At 35.1% G+C, this 23,704-nt stretch overlaps 1 protein-coding gene across 1 annotated transcript in view; it reads left to right on the forward strand.

Annotated features, from left to right (window-relative positions):
• The first annotated feature begins 10,552 nt into the window (after nt 1-10,552).
• Nucleotides 10,553-23,704, forward strand: part of LOC134845910 (sodium- and chloride-dependent GABA transporter 1-like) — a 30,542-nt gene continuing 17,390 nt past the window's right edge. The window contains exons 1-3 of the mRNA XM_063863038.1: nt 10,553-10,846; nt 12,024-12,198; nt 23,345-23,476. Coding sequence (XP_063719108.1) covers nt 10,715-10,846; nt 12,024-12,198; nt 23,345-23,476 — 439 coding nt within the window. The 5' untranslated portion in view covers nt 10,553-10,714. The remainder of the gene's footprint in view (nt 10,847-12,023; nt 12,199-23,344; nt 23,477-23,704) is intronic.

A 23,704-nucleotide genomic window follows, 5' to 3' on the forward strand; every position in this document is an offset into this window, starting at 1 on the left:
GTTGTATTTTTTCTAAGAAAAGACAACCTTTCGTCTCGCACGGAGTCTTGCTCTAAATTGTGAAATCCACTCCCTGCAATCACCTTTTTGCACATCACTTCAATCTCTCTGGACTCACGATAATCCCCAATCATCATATTTTTTTTCACAGGCACTACATTTAACTCTCTCAGAAACTCAGAAAACACTCCTATATGAAAAAACTCAGAAGTTTAAAGCTTCTCTAGACCCCGAATGGGTGGAACTAGTTTGAAAATAGTTATTTCAATTATATTTTATTTCCTTGTAAAATGTTCATTAGTAACCAATCGTGATCCATAACTAAATCCTAATCTAATTTTGTAAGCCTGAGGAAACCCTAGTGGTTCAGAGAATTTATAATGAAGATTCAAATAAGGTTTATTTTTCTGTCTTCTAATTTTGCAATAAACCCGTAAATCTCTAGATCTTTTGAGACTAGAAAATATAAGAGTAGGAATAGGATTGGTATTGGACTAACGAGTTGAAAGAACTTCTCAGGCCGAAAATAGATAGCGTGACAAAAAACTGTAAACCCTATCCGAAGTTCTCTATGAGAAAGGCCCTCCGGGACCTAAACTCCCAGGCCCAGTGTTAGATCTATCAGAGCGCGCACAAAGAGCTCTAAGCTTGATTTGAGGCCTGATTGAGTTAGTTGATCATCATTTTGTTTGCTTGGTTGTATGCTCTTTCAGGAGTTCAAACTTAATATGATAAAAGCCAATAAAAAGCTTGTGAACTATTTGAGCTATGGGTTATGGTGTATGGCAGTAAAGCAGTTGAGCAACAGTTTTGACGTTAATCTTAGTTTTTGAGTGCATTAATTTTAACTTTTGTTTGATCACCAAAAGTATAATACCGTTTCTCGATATGATTTTCATACTGAACAAACGATGATTAATTTAGCAGTCAATTGGTAACTATGTTCAATAGTGATTATCATTATAAAATATACTTCTTGAGCTATTTATTCATGCAACTTGCAATAGACAAAAATGAATCGCTTGAATACCTTACACAAAACGACGAACTGCTCGATCCTGCTTTTAGCGAGGACAGCAATCCTTCTGATGTGGCAGAAAAAGGGCGGTTCACTCAACTTATCAATGAAATGAAAAGAAAGCAACTATCTAAGCAGAAGGTATTACATTAAAGCTAAATGTCGCATCATTCATTTACTTTTCGCAACTTAAGGCTTTATGTCGCAACTTAAGGCTTCATAAGGAATAAGTACATATCCTTACCGGGATTATCCATTTTCCATCTTTAGCCAAAAAACTTCCAATTGATAAAATGGCGAAAAAATTGTTTCAGATTGTTCATTCGAATTTGACCGACACAATGGTTTTTTTTTTCTAGGAAACAGGTTATAAAATACGTTCGCAATTTTGATTTCTTTGGCGAAGAAAAACCGCATACATTTTTTTGGAAACTTGTTGATCAATGCAAGCATAATCAATACAAAATGGTCAGCAAAAAATTCTAGAACATACGGAAGTTTTGTTTTTTGAATTATTTACATAAGAAAACCTTTTGTGAAAAAAATAAAATTGAAGTTCGATAACGTTAAATGGCCAAATTTTAGAAAGGAGCCTTCAAAAAAACGACAGTCTTTTTCGTAGCCAAAGAAAAGTTTCAAAACCTCAGACTGAAGTGCTTGGACGGGTTCTTCAATTTCCGTTCTGACAACCTCACAGAGCAAACTACGTCTTTCTGCTCTTGTGTGCACATGTTCGACGAAGCGTCAAAGAGTCTCGAAGGAAAAGATTTTCTCCCGTGTTGCTATCCATTTGCCCATGAAGTGTGTGCTGTAAAACCAAATATCGAAAAAAGTTATTCAGGTTTAAAAAATTAAATAATTAAAAATTCATCATGTGTTGAACACAATTATAGATCAATTTTTTGCACCTGAGGCAATAAATATTTTGCCGCAAGGGGCAGTTGACACAATTTCAAAAAGTCACAACTCGTCGCAGAGCAATTTACCTTAATGATAAGTAAAAAAAAACAACTCGAAATTTATTGGCTCAGCGACACCCAGCGACCAAACGGCTTTGTCTTACCAAGTGGGGCGTTTAATTGGCTTGAAATAATAAAAAAGTACTTAGTGTTTAAAAAAATTCGAAGTGTCAATTGCCTCAAATATGTCAATGAAATTATTAACTGACTCACTGGATTGATCGGACATTATTTTTTTACAAAAAAAATTGTAGATACTCATATACTTCTTGTTCGAAAAGGAAGCACTTTTTTTTTCATTGGGTCCTATATTTCGTACTTCTTCAAAATTTTTCATTTTAAAAAATATCCGCAAGACAAAAAACTCTGCTGACGCTGTAGGACTATTAAAATGGTTTTATTTGAGTGCCATAAACGAAAAAAGCATGCAGATAAATGCTTTTTTTTAACTTTAAGGTTTGCAGTAACAATTTTTACCAAGCAATTTTCTTGTATTGTATATAATTGAGATACGTTTATTAGGTCAATGATTTAAAGTAACTTTTCCTTAATTAGGTCAATATGTCTCGAAAACCTTACACCTAAATACTCGATATTTTTGGTTTTTCGAGAAGATGTTTCATTTGATTTGTGGAACCTTTTTCTCCGCTTGTAATCATTAAATAAACTTTCTCTGTTATCAGTAAAAATTTATTTGCTGGCATCGGCATTCAAAATACTTTCAGATTTCTGTAATGCTGCGGAAAAATCATTTATATAGAGTAGGCAAAACATTGAGCCAATTAGTGACCCTTGCGGGACTCCAGTTTTAATTGGTTTCATGCTAGACTGAGCAGCTTGATGGCAAAAAACTAATCTATTAGGGAGAAAAGTGTTTAGAAATGGGTGAATTGGAGCCATTAAGCTTGGCATTTGACATTTAGAACTAAATGATCAACTACATCAAAGGCTTTGGACAGATCTAAAACAATCAAAATATACACGTTTTGTGCTTGCCCTCTCAAATATTTCTAAGAGATCCACTATTGAATCAATCCAACTTCTACATATATTTCGAGGTTTTCATTTGCATCTCTTATTGCCTTATTGATCCTGAGTTTAGCTGAGCACACACGCCATGATGATCAAATATTCTTTTTATGGTTTTGTAGTGCTGCAATCAAATTTTTCGAAACTATATCTAAAGTGGAACTACTGGTGATTATCATTTTTTTTCACAGATGTCAGCAGAACAACGCATTGCTCCAAGACATATCTTCTGACTCGTGATTACATCAAATCTTTTATCATACAAACACTCAAACTTTTTGTAGAAGCACAATTATCACAAAATTGCATCAAATGACCAAATATGAATCGTTTGTGATTTTAAAAAAAAATTGTTTTAAAACAACTGATTTAAGAAACCAGCAGAAAATTGCATTAACGCGGATGAAGTTTCACTATCGTTATTTATTTTAATATTTTACTTCAAAATTCCAGATACAATCAAGTTTACAAGCTTTGATTACCTCAATTTATCAATTAATTAGGGAAATCCAGAATTTCTACTTTTTTTCTATAAATTTGTATCTTTATAAAACATTTTCTCACAAATCAGCTGCCAACTGCATCATCTTCATTGGTTTTTACGTTTTATACCAGCTCTTTCAGTCGGCCAAGATATTGTCTAAACTCTCCAAAAAAACTAACGGAAAAGATAATGTTTAAACGAAATCATCAAATTTGATGTAAAAAAAATTAAGGTTGGAGAAAATTTTTTATTTGAAAAATTTCGTTCATTACTCAGCCAGGGAACATTTTTTGTTTGTTTTTCTTACGATTTAGTCAGAACATCATACTTTGCTGTCAAGATAATTACTTAATGACTTAAAGATCCAATCATTATTAGATTGAATAAAGGTTTATAAATCAGGTCGAATTTCCATACAGTTTTCGGTGATAAACTTATATTTCATTCATTTAGTTTTTTCTTCAAGATCCGCTTTGAATCTTCCCTAGTCGATCAAGGGAGGTTATCTTGCAAGATCTTGCAAGATTCTTGCAAAAGAGGGTTACCTTGCAAGATCTTGCAAGATGGAGGTTATCTTGCAAGATCTTGCAAGATGGAGGTTATCTTGCAAGAATCTTGAAAGAATCTTGCAAGATAACCATCCCAAAATATCTGTCGAAAAACACAAAAAAAATAACAGAAATTAGGTGTAAGATCAAAAAAATTGTTTCTAGAACGAGAATCCAAAACTTTAAATAAATGCTTAACGAATAAAATTAGACAAAAATCATGCGTTAAAAAGTAGTCGCATATTTGTTGTTAATTTATTCAATGAGATTAAAAGTATCAACCAATCAAATCTTTTTAATTTATTCGCAATTATTGCGGCTACTGGTTTGCGAAAATTGAAGGATTATTGGTCAAAAAATTTTTGTGACGAATTGCTTTAATTAGTTCAAACCGGGGATATTTAGTTTTTTCGACTATCGATTTCTAGTTTACTTGCGTTCATTACTCCTTTGCAATCTTCGATTAGCTATGTTCTAGGAAAGTGAAGCTTTCATCACAAACGACTTCTTCTCAAATGCGTTTTTCCTATTTTGAGAGATTAAGGTATAAGTAGTCGATCAAAACTTGAAGATAGCCGCCTATCACAAAAAAAAGTTTTAAAAAAAGAAGCTTTCTGGGGGCAACCGCCTAGCGGGCTGTGTGTATGTAAGCGTAGCTAAGATTGCTTCCTTCTTCCACGAACGCTACTTGGTTGTCTTCGCGTGTAAAGCTGTTTTGCCCAAAAAAATTGTATCTTTAAAGATCCTGCAAAAAAAAGGTTATCTTTAAAGGAGGTTATCTTGCAAGATCTTGCAAGAATCTTGCAAGATCTTTTAAAGAGATGCATCCTCTTTAAAAGAATCTTGCAAGATTCTTGCAAGATCTTGCAAGATAACCTCCCTTGATCGACTAGGGTTAGTTCCCTCTACAAATTGCTTTTACAGCTCCGTAAAAATAACTGCAAAGTAGTGTTTATTTTTGTTTAGTGGTTCATATTTAGGTGGATTTGTTCTCTCTGCCGGTTGATTTTACTCGTTGACGAACAATTTCTTGAGAATTATTTATGTTTTCCGGAAGACATGCTACTGCTGGGAACGTGTAACATCGGTTTTTTTTACAGTGAATAGCATCTGTTTTTTTAGCATTTTTGGGTCATAGCATAGCACTGACTTCGTACTTTTTTGGTAGAAGCATTCAAGTTCAGCGCATCGGTGTACTTTCTTAAAGCATCTTTATTTGGTGGCAACTGCTCCATAAAATGAAGCATTTTTGATTGATTTTGTTTTTCAATTTTATTTCCCACAATAATATTCGAGACAGCTTCTACATAATTATTGAATTCTATAATCACAGAAAGCATAATACCATAACGGAAATCACCTTTAGTAGGCACAATACGATACGCTTTTGAATCAATATTCCTTAATGACAAAATCTTATTTTTTTGAAAAGTTTTCAGGATTCCTCGAAGAGAATTTTCTCTTTATAGGCGCCCAAGCCAAAACCACAGAGTCTCTATATCACAGCAGTCTCTATATCTCTCCATTCAAAACTTTTGAGGCAGCACTCTGCGTCGTAGTAGCATCCATGCATTATAATCTGAAAGTTCAAAACACTTTTTTCCAAAATAGATATAAATCTAATATTGAATTCTGAAAATTGGTTTTTCTAAGACCTTGAACTGATTTTGTTCGCTTTTATGTGCTGTTTATTGAACAAAACAGCACATAAAAGCAAGTAAAATCAGTTCAAGGTCTTACAAAAACCAATTTTCAGAATGCATTATCATTTTTGTATCAAGTGTATCACGAGTCCATCCATGAAATTTGAAAATTAAAACGCATTGCAGAGAACTGCCCTCTTGCTTGTTTTCGTTGCTGCCAAATGTGATTGGTCGATGAGTGGAGCCGGTTTGTTACGCGCGGGATGACCATTCTACAGAAAAATCCCGGATCTTAACCTTCTCATAAGATTTGTTGAAAATCTATTTTTACAATTTTCTCACAATTTCTAAAAATTTTTCTTCTTATAGCTAACAATAGTTTTTGAGACCTGCAATCAACAAAAAATGTATCAAATCAATTCAAGAGGAACTTTTAACGTAAAAAATTTTAACTCTTAATTCTTGTTATGAAATTTGAAATCAAATTGATGAAGAGTGCGCAGAGGCGCCAAAAGTTACGGTCCTATTAGAAAAATTAGAACAATAGCAAAAATTGGAACAAAAACAAAACATATTTTGAAAAAATCTATAAAAACTTACATGTCGAAAAATATTAGAAACTGTCCTTGACGAGTATCTGAAAAGGTCCAATTTTTTTTCAAACCTCTACAATTAAAAACGAAGAACTAAAAACCGATATCAATTTACTTCAATATTGACCCTTCTTTAAGTGTAACATAAAATTCATTTATAATCAAAAATATCAATTTTTGCAAGCACCTACTTCGTTATTTAGCTATTCAACAATACTAAACGCATTCATGACTCCTACAACGACACACAGCGCGAAGATGAGTTGGAAGCAGCTATCGGACAATTTCGAGACTTTTTTGCAGAGATGTTGACGGTGTATTTCAAGTGTCTTCATTTCGCATCGACAGGATTGAGAGACGAACGAAACCACGCAAAATCTACATATCAAATGAGCATTTTCTTGCTAGTGTGGTCTGCAATTTTGAGTTTATCGATAAATCAATTTTGCTCCTCATTTAATTAAAACCTGATTTGAATTTTTTCTGTATTTTAAAAAATATAAGTTTATTACTATACCAAGGTTTTACCAGATTAAGAAGCAGCTCAGTTCAGTCAATTAGCAGTGTGTTTAGTTCGACGGATAATCGGCCCATTTGGTTCAAAAACGCTCGAGAAACGGTACAAGTTTGGTGCCGCAAGTTCAAGTTGTTTCAGCTTTTAGCAGACGCAAATTTTTTGAATGTAATTGTAGTTGCGCCTGATTTCATTTAATTCATAACATTCGGGGTCACAATATCAATTTGTCGCTCGAAGACATGGTAATAAAGTCAAGAAAACTTGTTTTTTTTTTGTAGCTGGCTTTTTCTGCAAGTGCTCCAAGCGCTCCTAGGAGTTGGAAGGGACTATGACCAAGAGTGGATTCTTCCCGAGAAAAATCAAATACTTGAAACACTCTTTGTGCATCAAATGTGATATCATATTTAAGCATCTTAAGAATTGGATTCAGAAAAGATGTTATACACGTTTTTAGGAGTCAATTGTCAAGAAAAACTGGTGTGAGTATTTTGGCTCATCAGAATTATTCGAACTGAACAGAGCAAACTGCAACAAGCATCCCGGCTCGAGGTTTGCGATTTATGTTTCGATTTATGAGTTCGAGCGTTTTAATTTGTACTTTATATGGCGTGTGTGGGGATGTTTTTACAACAAAATCTCAAATTAAAATTAAAATTCAGCAATGAAAAATGCTGCCATTGCAGGGCCGAATTTTTCATAGTTTTGCGAATTTTAGGATCCTGGAATAGAAAAACGAGTTTTTGAACATGTTTATAATTTCTAAGTGGAATCCGGTTACCAAAAAGTTGCGAAATCCACAAGCAAATGCCTTGTACTGCAAACTTTTCGGCACATTTTTTGTGGAAGGATCAAAAGTCTTTAACATCATATTTGCGCAATGCTTTCATTGCCTCGCCGAGCTCGGGCAGTGTGGTAATAAATTAAATTCCAGAAAAGTTGTCAACGAATCACTCATAGTTTGGGCCGAATATCTTAAAAAGGTTCGTAAATTTTTTTTACAGAAATTTGATGTTAAAATAATTGAAGTGTGCAATGGTTCATTGCTTTTCATTGTAATTTTTGTTCATTAAGTAGTTTTTTCTTTAATTTTTTTGCGAGATGTGAGCAATCTGATATCTTCAGAGTGAAATATATTTTTGAAGCAGCCTCTTGCCGCTGATTGTTTGCTTTTTTTTGTTCAATCGATTCTGGGGTATTACCTTTAGTGTTCTCTTGTTTACAAAAAATTATTTAATATGGTCATATTTTCTACCTAAAAAACAGAACTTGAGTTTCCAGTTTGTCAGCTTATTTTTTCTGTTCAATTGTAAAATTTGTAGCTTTGGTAAGAAAACTACGCTATATGTTATATGGGATAATAGTTAAAGATCTGAACAATTAAATAATTTTTTTAAGGTAACTACGTTCCTAACAAATTATAGTGAACGACTTCATTTAGCAGCTTAATTTTTTAAGGGTACTACATGCTTGACAAGCTATAGTGAACGGCTTCCTTTAGCGTGTACTAAAAACCCTAAAACATTCTCCAAATAAATCATAGTTTTATACTTGGCTTTTTAACAATGGTTTGTGATTATTAAGAGAAACTGAGTTTATACCTTTTTCAAAACTGAAAAAGTAAAAAGTTATTTTCTGAAATGATATATTTTTCATGCATGCGATGACGTCATCAAGCATTGTTTAGCGTGTACTTGCATTAATTCTGGAGATTTTTGGTTCACTTTCAGACTTATGTCATTTGCAACTGCATAGCCAGATTTTGGTTTTTCAAACTGAAGTTTTCTGAAAGTGCTATAGCCGTTTTTGCAAAACCCACTTATACACTTTTTGAAAAAAAATTATTGCGAGATTTTACGTTAAAAATTTAGCAGGATTCAAAAAAAAACGATTGCAGGTTTATCGCCATCGCAAAAAATTCAATTATTTATTTCATTAAACAAATCCACATTGTAGACAGAAGGTTTTTTTTTGTTTGAAAACCAAAATATTTTCAAACATCATATTTAAAGCTTTTTGTCTGTGTTTCTAGATAAAAATGATAATGAAACTTCTTCGTAGAGTTTATCAAAAACTGGCGTCACAAAGATTGGTCGATAACTTTCCGCTACTCTATCATTTCATTTTTTATATCGTTGTAATGTACGCTTCTTTTTAGCTTATCCGAAAAAGTATTCGAATTGATACATTGATTTACTTTGAACTGTAGTTTTTCACCCGTTACAAATTTTGAATGATTAACAATGGTATCATCGTAGGACCAAAAGTTTCATTACTTTGTATAAAATGACCACAAAACGGAATTTCAGTTGAAAAACTGCACCTGTTCAGTTTTCAAAGTCAAAAAAGTATGACGAGCACCTCGGTCGGCTCTCCCCCCCCCCCCCCAACCTCACAAAAGCATCAATTTGCCATAGCCTTATTAGTCCGTATGCCAATTTTAAAAACAATCACACAATGTGAACAAATTTTACATTAGTAAATTTTTGCAGTTGGGGGGAAGGAAAAAGAGCCCCTCGGTCCGCAATCAGAGGCTATTAAAATCAAAAACCGTTTTCAATTTTGAGCAAATAAAACTGGGGGCTCTTTTTCCTTTTCCCCCACCTGCTAAAATTTACAAGTTAAAATTTTGTTCAAATTGTTCGATTGTTATGAAAATTGACAAGCAGGCCATGACAAACATATTTGGACTTCATAATAAACCTTGTAAAACCACTCGCTACACCCTAAAACTGATGCTCATGTGAGGTGGGGTGGGGGGGGGGGGGCTGGTTTTTCTTAATTTGCTGTTTCTCCCTTCTTGTGATTTTCACCAAAAGGAAGCTTACGTTTTCCTTGCCTGATTGTTTTGAAAACTCACTTTGAACTGAATTGAGTTTGAGTTCGAGGCTCTTTTTCCTTTTCCCCCCACCTGCAAATTTTTACATGTAAATTTGTTGATTACATTGTCCGATTGCAATGAAAATTTACATACAGACTAATAGGGCCACGACAAACATATTTGGTCTTTATACTCAACCTCGTAAAACCACTCGTTAAACTAATATATTGAAGGTCGTGTGAGGTGGGGGGGAAAAGGAAAAAGAGCCGAGTTCGATGTAGGTCCGAATAAAATATGATCACAAAATATGAAATATATACATCAGGAATGCTTTACGGGTTATTCATCCCTTCAGGAAGCATCCTTTTATGTTACCTAGAACAGATTAAGAGCTCTAAAATAAAAATTACTGGTAGTCAAAAAAGTGAAAACATATTTTTATTCTCACGCACGTAAAACCTAGAGAACGTTTTACAAAAGACTTGAACCCAACTTCAGACAATGATTTGAGGTCCTTAAGAATTAAATTATTATCGACTAAACAATTATGAGCCTTGATGACTTTGACTGAAATCGACTTTTTAATTTTGGAGGTTCTAATGGGAGTAAACATTTTGTCTTAGATCTGGTTGATCTTACATTCCAACAATCATCTAAATATGAAAAAGTGAGTGCTGATTCTTTTCTGAGGAGTCTAAAAAATTTCACATGGATGGTATTAACCCAATTGCTAGCACATTTATCGTGAATCGAATCATGTCTAACTTTTTTCGCAGCGTTTGTATCTGATTCTGATAACTTTACATGTGCTGTGCGTTTTGGAAAAAAAACACGTGCAATTTTAATAGACTACCCGACGTTAACTAAGAAAACAATTGCGAAGTTCGCCGGCAAACAAGATTCCAACACAAAAGTCTACTTCAATCTAAACTGTCCTCAACTGTTCAAACTGTCTTTCTTCTGAGATTAAGATTAATCCCCAAATCGAACCACAATTTCTTGACAATGGTAAACTCATACCAGGCGAACTAGTCATAACTAACTGATAACTATGACTTATTAGCCGTAAATCAAGAGGTGATTAATTCGGATTTACCTTCCAAATATGGAGTCAAATAACGAGAAGGAAATCCGAGCTCGAACTGATAAAGACAGAATTCCACTACAGTCGTACTCACACGTCGGATCTGAGGTGATGACGACGTCAATTATTCGGTCTGATGACTTGAGTGCTGAGGTAGTAAATTATGTTTCTACTTTTAAGAGGCAGTCAAAGTTGCTTATATATTCTTTCATAAACCCCTTCTTTTGGGTTTATTGAAAAGGTTTCAATCTGAGAATGCCCCAACTTAATGATTTCATGAGGTCTCCCTTCCCTCGAGCACTCTAGTTTTTTTTACATCAGGGGCCAAATGGCTCGTTGCCAAATTCCAACTCTTAAAATTACGACATAACGTTGTCTAAAAATGTTCATAAGGCTATTTGCATGAAGAAAACACATTAGAAAAAAATCTGAAAGTTAACCTAAGTTAACGCTGAAGCTTTTTATTGCCGCCTAACGCTTTAAATTTTTGTAAATAGGTTTCTTTAATTGAATTTCAGACAAATAAACAAAAAAAAACAGAAGGTTATAAAACATAGTGTTGGGCGGGGTTATTTAATTGGGCTTTTTTCATTTTTCCACACCTGCAAACCTTAACAAGTAAAATTTTGTTCAAATGGTCCAATTATTATGAAATATGTTCAGGCTTCATGACTAACCTTGTAAATCCACTCTTTGCACCAATAAATTGATGCTGCTCGTGTGAGGTTACGATGTAGGGTATGAAGAACAAATCTGTTCACAGTTTGTTCACCATGCCAAGCTTCATTGCATTATAACTATGTTTTACAAAATTCAAAGGGTAGGTTTAGAAAACTATTTTCCACTGACCGCCCGCCCCCTCCCCACATTAGAATTTCAGTTATGGAAAACTAATTTTACATTGCCATTAAGTAAAGAAATTTCGCATTGTGAACAAACTAACTTTTGTGACCATTTTTTTCCCCAATTTTTCTAGCTTACTTCGTAACATCACGCATTCAGGCATCATAACACGTTGGATAAGACAATTAAAAATCAGATAATTTAAAATGTGGGGTAGCGGGGGGGGGGGGTTGTAAAAGAGCCCAAAAGAGCCAGTTTTCAATAGTTTTTCTCCACCATGTTTTTATAGGCCCACAAGACATCAAATTGTTTGGGGAGTTCTTGATTATGCAAGTAAAAGACAAAAAAATTCTTCAAACTATTGAAGCAGATGATAATGACGAGGCTGAAAGAGTTTCCTACTACGCTATCATCATTTTAAACAAATTGTTTAAAAGAACCCAAACAAATAAAGCCTAATGGTACCCTCAATTAAAACTTTTATTAGGTGGCAGCTGAGCCGAACAACCGGGCGGCGGCACTTATGGAAGAAGAGGAGCCGAGCAAGACTTCGCGGCAGTCGTGGTCGAACCATCTTGACTTCGTGATCACTCTGCTGGGTTTTGCGGTTGGACTGGGCAATTTGTGGCGCTTCCCTTATCTATGTTTCCAACACGGAGGCGGTACGTATTTGCGTTAATTCAAGCTACTATATTTGTTTTTGGCTGAATTTGTGTTTCGAAAATACTTTTTTCAAATTAATTTTTTAATATTAATTTTTTCAGTAAATGCTGCTGAGCTCTGATATTTTGTTTTCATTAGGAAATTTTACCATTGGTTGGCCAAATAAATAGCGTAAAAAAGCAAAATAGCTAAACTTTTAGGGGTTCGAAATCTTGGCAAACTGTTAATTCAGAAAAAAGATAGATGACCAGGGTGGAATTGGGGGAGGGGTGAGATTAAGGAGGCGGGGAAAGGCGGGGATTTTGGACGCTCTTCAATTGGCATGTTGTGATTGTTCTTACTCAATTATCTCATTTTGGCTCTTTTCCAGTTTCCCACCTCCCGGGTAAAATTCCAAAGTAGGCGGCTCAAAAATTGTTCACACGGTATTTTGCATGTAAAAAATGTTGTCAAAATTTGTTCACTTGTTCACGCTGACACGTTTTGATGCAGTTTATAACCTGAAAAATATTTTTAAATAGACTTTCACATATTGAATTTCAAAAAAAATCAAAGGGGGGACTGGAAAAGAGCCCTCATTTTAATTAACCGGTCATAAATGACATTGACTATCGCAATTGACCTCCTTCGGAGTGAGCAAGCGTCAGTGTTATTGTGTCTTAGTTGTAATTAACACATTTTTAATTGAACTCTAGTCTTTATCTTTTTTTATTTTAAGCTAGATTAGTTCGAGTTTTAGTACATTTTATTATGGCGCAGTCTTCTCTAAATGAATATGGCATGATACTATCGATCCCTCATTCCAATGGGAAGATTGCAGGGATATGTTCCAATTGGCATTAAAAGCTAAAGAGAATATCGATATAGATAACTTATTCAATCCACTGGAATTTCCGAAACCGGAGATTTCACAATTGTAGGAAAAACCTCGAAGCGAATCGACGACGGCAAAAATGGAACGCTTAGCTTAGAATGCAGAAGAAAGAAGCAGATTCAATGATTCCAAAAACGCCCGAATCAAATTGGACACCAAGAAATTCAATGGAGTGCGAATGGATGAAGCAGACAAAAAGATCCACTTCATGCTATACCCAGCACTTGGCAATGAGAATAGGAGATTTTCATATTCTTCTCAAAAAATTTTGCAAATGTCAAAGTCTTTCGGGTAAGTTTTGCCGAACTTTGGTATCTTTAAACCAAGTTTTTATTAGAAAACCCAATGTAACATTCGAACGCCATAAGTTACTCAGTAGACGCCAGAGAGACAGTGAAAGCTTGGAACCGTTCTGGGGCGCTCTAGCAGAAATGGCAAAGAACTGCGATATATCCAGCGGGAGGATGAGCGCGATTTGTCCATCTTGTAATTTAAAACGACATATCACAAAAAATTGTAAATCTCGAAGAAAAAACGTATATTCTGTATATAATCTGGAACTTGTAGATACCGAAAATGTAAATCTGTCGTATCAACCTGCTGTAAAAAACGATGTACATAAGAATTGTTGCGGTGTAATTATTTGCATGGTCGTAAAAAAGACAAAGTGATAACGACGATCATTCGGTATTAAACGTGACGACGATATTTGACAATAATGGAAAATAAATGAAGAAACTACTTAACATTGGATTGGAAAGGAAAATTTCGTACTTCTAAGAATACAGGTGGACTCAGCTAAACCACTAAGCTTTTTGAAAAAAAAGTACCTCACTAACCTAAACTACGTGATCCACAATTCAAAATTATTGCTGTCGACCAAGCTACGAAACACCTCTACTGCGCCTTCACGGATGATCCGATAACGATTGTGAGACAAGTCATCGTGCCAATAAGATCCAACCAATGAACGTACAATGATACAGCTTTCTTCATAACCGATGGGCACGATTGAAACATCCTTGGAAATGACAATCCACCACACGTCGGAACAGAAGTCGTGCAAAAACTTTTTCCACACTACCAGAACAGCATTAAAAGCATTGAAAGTAAATCATTCAAAAACTCCGTCAGATTATACAAGATTGGAACAGAAAATAGTTTCAAGAAATTCAATCAAATAGTTAACAGAGTTGTGTGAATAATGAACTAACTCAAGAGTACCCATTTTCACGAACCGCTGAAACCAATACAATTAAAAGAGCGTAGGGTTCCGCTATTTCCATTTCGGCGCTAAGCAAAGAGCTCGACAGACTAATCTTAGAAGTACACATTAAAAAGCTAGAATCATGCGACAAAGATAAATTTATCAGCCAAATAGTAATAACCTGCAAGAAAGATAAATCAATATACTTCGCGTTAGACGCAAAATTTTTAAACAAGCAAACTTTCAAAAAGAAATACCAGATTCCAAACATAGATGAACTAGTAGATAAAGTTGAATCTCAACTATCAGAAAAAATGGACCGAGAATTCTGGTTTAAGAGTTTAGACCTTATACAGCCATTTTAACTTAGAAGACTTTACGAGTAAACAATGTAATTTCAGTATCGTTGGAGGAAATTTAACTGGTACCAATCAGTTTTTAACGGTGTTAGACGGACTTGTCGATGTATCAAAAAAATTCTAAAGAGCAATGGACTCAACTATTGGTAATATTCCTTTTACTGTCGTTTACTTCGATGATATTTCAATATCTTCCACAAGAAGTTTTAAAAAACGTAAAAAAAACGTTGAAAAGATTTTAACTACAATTGACAATAATATTTTTGCTGTCAAATCGCGGCAACGCTAATTTCTCAAACGGGGAATTCAGTGCCATGGTTTCAAATTATCTAATTAAGGAGTAATCCCACTGGAAGAAAAAACCTTAGCAAAAAAATCTATACCAATCCCTCGGAGCTTGAAGAAGTTACGCTCATTTTTCGTATCTACTAATCAATTTATGAAATTCGTACCAAACCTCGCATCATCGGGAAGTCCATTGAGACCACTTTTTAACAAGAAATTGATATTCACCTGATCAGATGACCATACCATAGCTTTCGAGAAAAATGAAACAGAAATTGTTAACTTAACCGATAATACACGCTTCGATGTTAAACTGAACACAAAAACAAAATCCGACGCATCGTAGGCGCAACACTCGCGCAAATCCAACGAACCACTGAAGATTGGTTTCCTTTGCTAGCTTTTTTATTTGAACTCGAACTCCTCGGCGTTGTTTGTGCTGTACAACACTGCAAAGATTTTTTATACGGCTCGGAATTTGAAATCATAACAGATCATAAAAGCCGATTGTCAGTATTATTGTGTAACCATGGAAATCAAACCTATCAGAGCCGGCTAACAAGATGAATTGACCAACCTTGTGGTTTAAATTTCTGAAAAAAAAACACCTAGCGGGCAAAAATATGGGCTTGACGGATTTGATTTCTTTAGTTCCGATTGGAAAACCAATCGCTCCTTCAAATTAAGACGAAGAATTTTTCGAGGCAAAAAACAGTGAAATTATTTCAAATCTAAATCCGTCGGATATTCAGATTTTTTTATAAACTAAAGTCCCAGTTAAATTTGTTGGACAAAAATCGTAAAATTCCATTGACATAATACTACGTAACAAAATTTTCGCATCAATTCTAAATCTAGTAAGCTCCAGATTGAAAATTTCCAATTTTGATCATTTCCGTTCCAATTTTGTACTTATAATTGTATTCCCTTTGATTATTCTACAATTAACTGTTCTAAATTTACCATCTCAAATTTTTCATTTGTATGTCTTTTATCTTTACATTCGATGTATCTTAAATCTCCCACGGAATCTTATTATTTAAATAGTGTAATTGTAAATAGTGGAATTGTAATTACTCCTTCATCATCCTGTATTGTTGTAAACTTTACTGAGGAGAATATGTCTTCAGACCAGTCTTCACAAGTAAAATATAAGAATGGTTTTTCTAAAATTGTCAGAAAAACCCTTGGAATTGAACAACTTTCTTAGTAGCAAAAGAATCGTTTGGCTTACCGAAGAAGATAGTAGTTTTTACCCCATGGTTGGCGTTCTAGAAGAGAAAAGGGATATTCAAACTACTAAATTGGGCAGCTATTTCAATCATTTTCACAAAGACATTTTACTGCCAACGGATTACTCTATAAGATTAAGAAATTATACCTGAGATGGGCCGCCATGAAACTTCTCCGTGAAACCCATGCTTGACTATTCGGAATGAAATTCTTTTCGGAATACTTCTGGTGGCCTTATATTAACAGAAAGGCTCACTTCCATGGAAAAATTTGCTCGGATTGTATAAAAGCAGTTAAAAATCTTATGCCGCTAATTCCTGAAAAACTTTATACTCACTTCCCCAATCTTAAATTCGTAAATAAAGAAATTGATTTGAAATAGCAGGTCCATTAGATCGTGCGACCATTAAAAAAACCTTCTACTTTGTATAGATAGATTCTCCAATTTCCCTTTGGCGAAAATTACTTTAAATACTTCAGCTAAAACAGTGCTCGATTTTCTTACCGATTATATTTATCTTCATGGAATCCCAATTTCAATTCGCGACGACCACGTTTCGTGCTTTACTGGAGCAAAATTAGAATCATTTTGTGATTCAGATAACATAAATAAATTAAATTTTACATTTGCCGACCACCGTTCCAACGTTTTAGTGGAAAAACTTTTTCATACCGTTAAATCAAAGTTACAAACAATTTCTTCGAAACTACCAAAGCCTTCACGTACGGACTCAGCCTCTCATTTCATTTGGAATCCACAAAGCAATAAACGTGCGAAATTAAAATGCATTTCGTTTGAAAAAAGTTTCAACAGAACACCAAATACTCCGTAGAAAGTTTTGATCAACCTAAACAGTAGTGAATTTTTAGACAACGGAAAATCAATTATGTCAAGAAACTAGGCACACAATTTTGCTTGGGATGATAGAATAAAAGACAAAGACCTGGACACTCCATTGGACAACAAAAACCAAAACCTCAAAGACAAAGGATATGGTTCAGAACCAAGCCCCTGGCCGACCAAGACTTTTTCAGCGACGAATTCAGAGACTGCCACTCTATAACCCCTTAAGGAAAGGTAACATCTTCCGATAGGGTTTAAATCGAAGAAACGGGGAGCCCTATTATCGCTCTATGGGAGAAAAACAATGCATTCTACACATTCAATGGTGAAACTAGCAAGCGGGAAGATCTTAAGGGAATCCGATATAGCCATTAAGGATAATTGTTCAAAGTTAGTGTTACAATCCCTGATTTTAATCAATTATATGAAGTTGGATCAAAGAAAAGAAAAGCGTGAGCTAATTCAAGAAAAGAAGGGGTCATCACTCCGTCGGACAACTTCACACCGACAAAATCATCATCAAAAAAATCGAGACAACCCAGAAACCCACTTGAAAAGAAAATAAGATTTCAACCGGAACACAAACAACGGAAGAACGTTTCACCAGGTTACTTAGCCGACGATGACTCTTTCTACTTACTCTTTGACATCATTGACGACTTAAACGACTGGGAAGGGACCGTAGGCGGTTTTTCATGTAGCAACGTAGGGAGGGAAAGGTTCATTAATGACTTAATTAATCACGAACGTCATATTATATGCGAAAAAACTCCATCGGATAACCAAGTAAATCTGAATATGTAGATTGGAACTCACAAGGAACATCAGCTGATTGTCCCATAAGCAGAATACCGGCCCTCCAATACCCGCCTTCAAATTGGATTAGAACTTCCTGGTCTGACGAAATCGCCTTCATCATTTGACTTTTACATCACCACTCCAGATGCGATTCAAACCACCAGAGAACAACGTACCGAGCCGGTCGTACTGGAGCTGGAAGATCGTTCCACAAATGAAATTCCAGTGTACAAAGTGGCAGAGAGTCGTCCCCTGAACGTAATAACTTAATTCCTTCTAGACCAAGACGAAACGTGGGACCACCAAAATTTTATGGTAAAAATTTTGTATGTAGATGTTCGAGGGGAACAGGCAACTAAGCCAGCAGATAACATCTTCCGTTTTAGTGACAAAACTGCCAGCTATAACATCTCTGAGAATGAGAGGGAAAGTAGAAGCAAAGTTTGCTTAACAGCCAAGTCTGTTTCACAGCCCAATCTGCTGAACAGCCAATCTGTTTCACAGCCAAGTCCCTTCATCTCACAAGTTCCGACGGAAACAAGGTCCGAACCGAGAACATTCACTGAAGAAGAAGCACATGAGCTACTTATCTCATTGCTGTCCTCAGTAGTGGAAACTTCAGACGATTCGGACATCGATTCAGAACTACTTAGGAAATGCGAAAAATTCTTGAACAACTTCAAACCCGCCAGTAAAAACTAAAGCTTTATAAAATTTCAATTTTCTCTTTCGAATTTGGAAACCATTTATGCTTTGCGACCGTGCTGTTTATCCTCAAACTTCATTCAATTCTGAATTTTCCAACCAATGACATTATCCATTCGTATGGTAAGCTATTTATAAGTTTTTTTAGACCTCTTTTAGAGAATTAGATAATCCGTTGGAGGATTTTGCCTAAACAATTTTCATATTGTGAAACTTTAAATTTTCACTGTCAGTATGTAAACAAGATTTTTGGAATTTTATGCTGAGAAATCCTCTAACTGTCCAGGAACCTCACATTGAATTTCCGATTTTTCTCTACCCTTATCATAACGTGCGATTTCATTGATTTTTAAAGTTCAAGGCAAAACTTTGTATTTGCAGTTTATAAACTATCTTTGTGCTATCTAGTTAGTTATGATTTTATTCATTTTTCCTTCCTCGTTCGGAGAGGGAGAAAAAGATCACCTATTTTGTACATTACTTAGTTTAACTTTTTCACAGTTAGGGGAAGTACTGTGATTGTTCTTATTTAATTATCTTATTTGAATTAACCGATCATTTAAGAATTTATCATTTAAGACCATTTATCCACGGGGGAAAGGACTAACACAAGAGCTGTACAGCTCATCACGGTGAACCGCTGTTGTGCCCCTGTTTAAGAACTACATGCAATTTTTTTGGTTATTTTTCTGGGCTGGGTAATGTTGCTTCACCCTCAAGCAACGAGCACGGATGGGATCATGGTGGGCCTCGAACATCCGACCTTTCGATTGAGAGGCGGAGACGTAACCACTTCACCACCGCTCCCCCAAACCTTGGCAATTTTTTCATTTAAAAAAATTATAAATGACGAGGGTGGATTTGGGGGAGAGGCGAATTAGGGGTGCGGGGTAAGGCGGGGGATGTTGGGCGCTTTCCTCAAGGATTGGACGCTCCCCTCAACAACCAAAAGGACCCCCTTTGGTATTCTCTAAAGAAATCCATTTTTGGTTAACAACCCTACAATTTTCCTGAAGGCGCTATCGGCGCCAGTATATACTTGTTTTGAAGGGGAGCGCGCTCCAAAAAAAACCGCAATTATCTGGTCAAAAAGTTAGTTTTTTTCTTCAACCCCCCCCCCCCCCCCCCCCAAAAAATCACATAAGCATCAATTTTTTGATGTAACGAGGGATTTTTCAAGGTTAAACATGAAAAAACCAAATATATTTGTCATGGCCTAGTTAGCTCGCATGCCAATTTTAGTAGCATTTGGATGACGTGAACAAAGTTTCACTTTGCAGGTGGGGGGAGGGAAGGAAAACGCGCCAAAAGTTCTAAAAATTGCCCAAAAAGGGCAGCTTTGCCCTTTCATATATTCTCTTTATGTTGCTGTGGGAGCGCTGGGAAAATCAAGTTATTTGACCTAGAAAAAGATGGTCGAAAAATTTTTCAAAAATTTATTGAAAATCCTCCCCTCTTCCTATCGAAAAACCCTTAGAGTCAACCCGGTAAAAGACCCCAGTAAATACTATAGCGTACCACAGAAATACTTGCTTAAGACCAACAAAAAATTCACCAGTGAAAGCTATCATAGGCCAGTAACCGCAATCAGTAAAAAGAGAAAATAATATATTATAATGTGTTTTTATTGTCAGTCTCAAAAAGAATTGATTATAAATGATTTAAAATGGATTATAACATTATTGTTTTTCGAAACAAAAAAAAATATTAATAGTCGTTTTTTTTTCCTAAATTTTTGGAAAATCCGCCCCCCTCCCCCAAGAAAGTCCTAGATCAGCCCCTGCTTATAGCTTAAACTTACATTATATTTGATTTTTTTTGAATTTTCATTCAGAATAGCTAAATTACAATCCATTATAAATGATTTTTCTGTGAGATAATATTTTGATAGAAAAAGATATTATAATCTATTATTTTAGATTATAAGATATTTTCGGGAAAATTATAATCAATTATAATTGATTATAAATTACTAATATGTCTTCAAAAATGTTATAATTATAATGGATTATAAATCGTTCAAACATCTATAATTGGCGCTTATAATTAATTATATTTTTGCTAAAAAGTACGATTATAATTATAATATAATCGACTATTTTCTTTTTTACTAAGTGCGGGTACTCCAAAATTAGTGATTTCACAGTTACCTTGATGACAATGAACTCAATGAGTAGAGAATAAGGAGAGGGGTGCTACCTCTCAAGTATTCGACGTCTCACCACTCAATGGGTCTCATTTTGTTACTTTTTTCCCGCATTACATTAAAGCTGAAAAATGCGTATCAAACAATTTCATATACAGTTTCTATGGAAAAATTGCTTCTGATACCATTTTCATTTATGAAAATTGTGAAATTAACTTTTTTCACATGCCTACAACAAATTTTGATGTAAAAATTTAAAATTACAGAAAAATTTTTCAAATCGCAAAATCATTTTTCAGCTCAAAAAAAGGATGTTTTGAAAAATAAAAAAAAGCGAAATTGATAAGTTTTATGTCCGTAACCGAATTCACAGAAATTTCTTCACGCTAAATGACCAAAAACTACAAAAACTGTTTTGTGTATAGAAAATTTCTCATTTCTTTGTTTTTATTTGGTAGATTATAGTCAGTGAAATGCATCATTTTAACTTAGATGCAAAACTTTGGTGCATACACAAAACAGTCCCATACAAAACAGCCCAATACAAAATAGTCCAAAAAATTATTTAATGAAGAAAAAAACAGTCCAATACAAAACAGTCCGGTTTAAGGTCGCCAGTGGGCGCGCTGCGCGCACGTCGCCGCTTCGCAGCGATAACAGGCTCTAAATTTTGTACCAAGTCCTGCCCTCTGTTGGCAAGCTCGCAACACGTTGGCGCGACTGCCGCGGGCACTATTTTGTTCATTATGTTTGTTGAACAAAGGACAATTCTCGGCCTACTGGCTTGTTAAAACAATTATCACTTGGGACTTTTTTTCGGAATGTTTTGTATGGACTGTTTTTTCGTTCATTTTCATACTTTTCCGGACTGTTTTGTATTGGACTGTTTTGTATTGGACTGTTTTGTACAGACACGAAAACTTCTAATGCTGTTTTCTGCGCAAACTTTGCCGCTGAACATGTTTATTGTTTTTTATGAGAACAGCTCTTCGTTAGAGAACAGCTCAAAACATGAAAATTCAATGCAAAAATCGAAATTTCGATTAATACCATAGTAGTCATATATAAACATTTTTCTCATATGAAAATTGATTATCATTCAATTTTTATACAATTTTCACCAATGGAATTGTATGTATGGAAATGTATGGAATTGTATGATAAGCATTTTTCCATATAAGAAAGATACATGATAAGAATTTTGGTCAATCTGGGTTGGGATGTGTAGTTTCAGCCAACCGACCCTAAAACGTTACTAAAAAAGCGTTCTGGGTGTCAACCTACCTGCACCGAAATTTCTCCGTTAATAATGTCTGATAATATGTCCGTTGTCTGTCTGGCACTTTTATGTTCAACAACAAATTTAACCCTAGAACCAGGGGTAGAATTAGGGGGGGGGGGGCGGACGCCCCTCCTCAGGGATTCGACCCCATGCCGACCCAAAGGGTCCCCCCTTTGGTACTCTTGGCTCTTTTTCCTTCCCCCCCCCACCTCACTCAAACATGATTTTTATGGTCTAACGAGTTGTTTTACAAGGTTAATTATGAAGACCAAATATGTTTATCATAGCCTAATTAGTCTGCATGGCAATTTTCATGACAATCGGACAAAGTGAACTGTAACTTCAAATATAAAAATTTGCAGGTGGGGGGAAAAGGAAAAAAAGCCGTACTTTTTAGGAAATCCATTTGTGGTGACGGACCCGTAAGTTTTTCTAAAGGCGCCTTTGGCGCCAATATATACTAATTTTGAGGGGGAGCGCGCGCCAAAAAAGGCGATTTTTTTTGTGAAAATTTTCCAAAAAGTGCCAAAAACGTTTTTTTTGGCGCGTTTTTTCAAAAATTTGACTGCGGCGCAGAGAATTTGACCAAAACAGCGTCTTTTTAGTGCTTTAGGAGAGCTCCGAAAATCAATTTGGCTGACCTAAAATAAAAAAAAAGGTCGTCAAAATTTCAAAATTTTCGAAATTTTTTTGAAAATCCGCCCCCCCTCGAGAAAATCCTAGATCCGCCCCTGCCTAGAACAATCAATTATATGACGGTCTGATGTTAAAAGACGTGTCTGAATGGTTTACACATAATTGATAATAATGGCAAGATTTTCTCAATATAATCTGTTTTTATCCAAGAAATTTCGCTGCGGGTATACTAAATTTTAGAAAAATCTCTCCCTGAAATTCGAAAATTCAACAAATTTGAAATTTCAGACTTACTAAAACTTTAAAATATCATCATCCCTCTCTACCTTACTTTATTTTGTTTGGCGACCAAGTAGTAAACAGACAAAGATCTGGACAAAACTTTCTAGTTACAAGATTTGAATTATGCTCTATAGTTGTGTAGAGGATCCTATTAATAGGGAATTCCAATAATTTGAAGTGCTTTCAAAAATCCGTAAAAATATATGTTTAGGGTATACTTTTTTGTCAATCTCAAAAGAATTTCAAAATAATCGTTTATAATGGAAGAAAAATTGATTATAATGGATTTTTTTTTATTATGAAAAAAATGGATTATAATCCATTAAAAATGGATTTGCGTATTAAAACTGGCATCCATAATCGATAACATTGTCCAACATTTTGGTCACTAAAAATCCATTATAATCGATTAATATCCATGAAAATCCAGTGCGGGTGGGTATGAATTTTAAATAAAACCCAAAGGCTGAGTGCTGCAATTGTATGTGTTGAAGGTGCTTTTCTGGTGCCCTACCTGCTGTTTATGGTGGCCAGTGGTGCTCCCCTCTTCTTCCTCGAAGTGTCATTGGGCCAGTTCAGCCAGCAGAGTGCCATCCAGTGCTGGAGCATACTACCCATGTTCAAAGGTACACAGTCAGTCTCCAATACTTCAGATAAAACTCTAACTATTTGAAATGTAGGGCTTCACTTTTGATTTTTTTTTAATATTTCATAACTTTTCAAACATTGTCTCCAAAAGCTATCTCTCTAATATTTCCCGACCGAACTTGAGTCCCATAGGTTTGTTTCTGTGTTTGGTCGATTATTTCACGTTTTATTTTGCAATCAAATCTCAATCGTCTTCATTTTGTTTA

The sequence above is a fragment of the Symsagittifera roscoffensis genome, chromosome 5 (genome assembly GCF_963678635.1).
Source record: "Symsagittifera roscoffensis chromosome 5, txSymRosc1.1, whole genome shotgun sequence".
Taxonomy (NCBI): Eukaryota; Metazoa; Xenacoelomorpha; order Acoela; family Convolutidae; genus Symsagittifera; species Symsagittifera roscoffensis.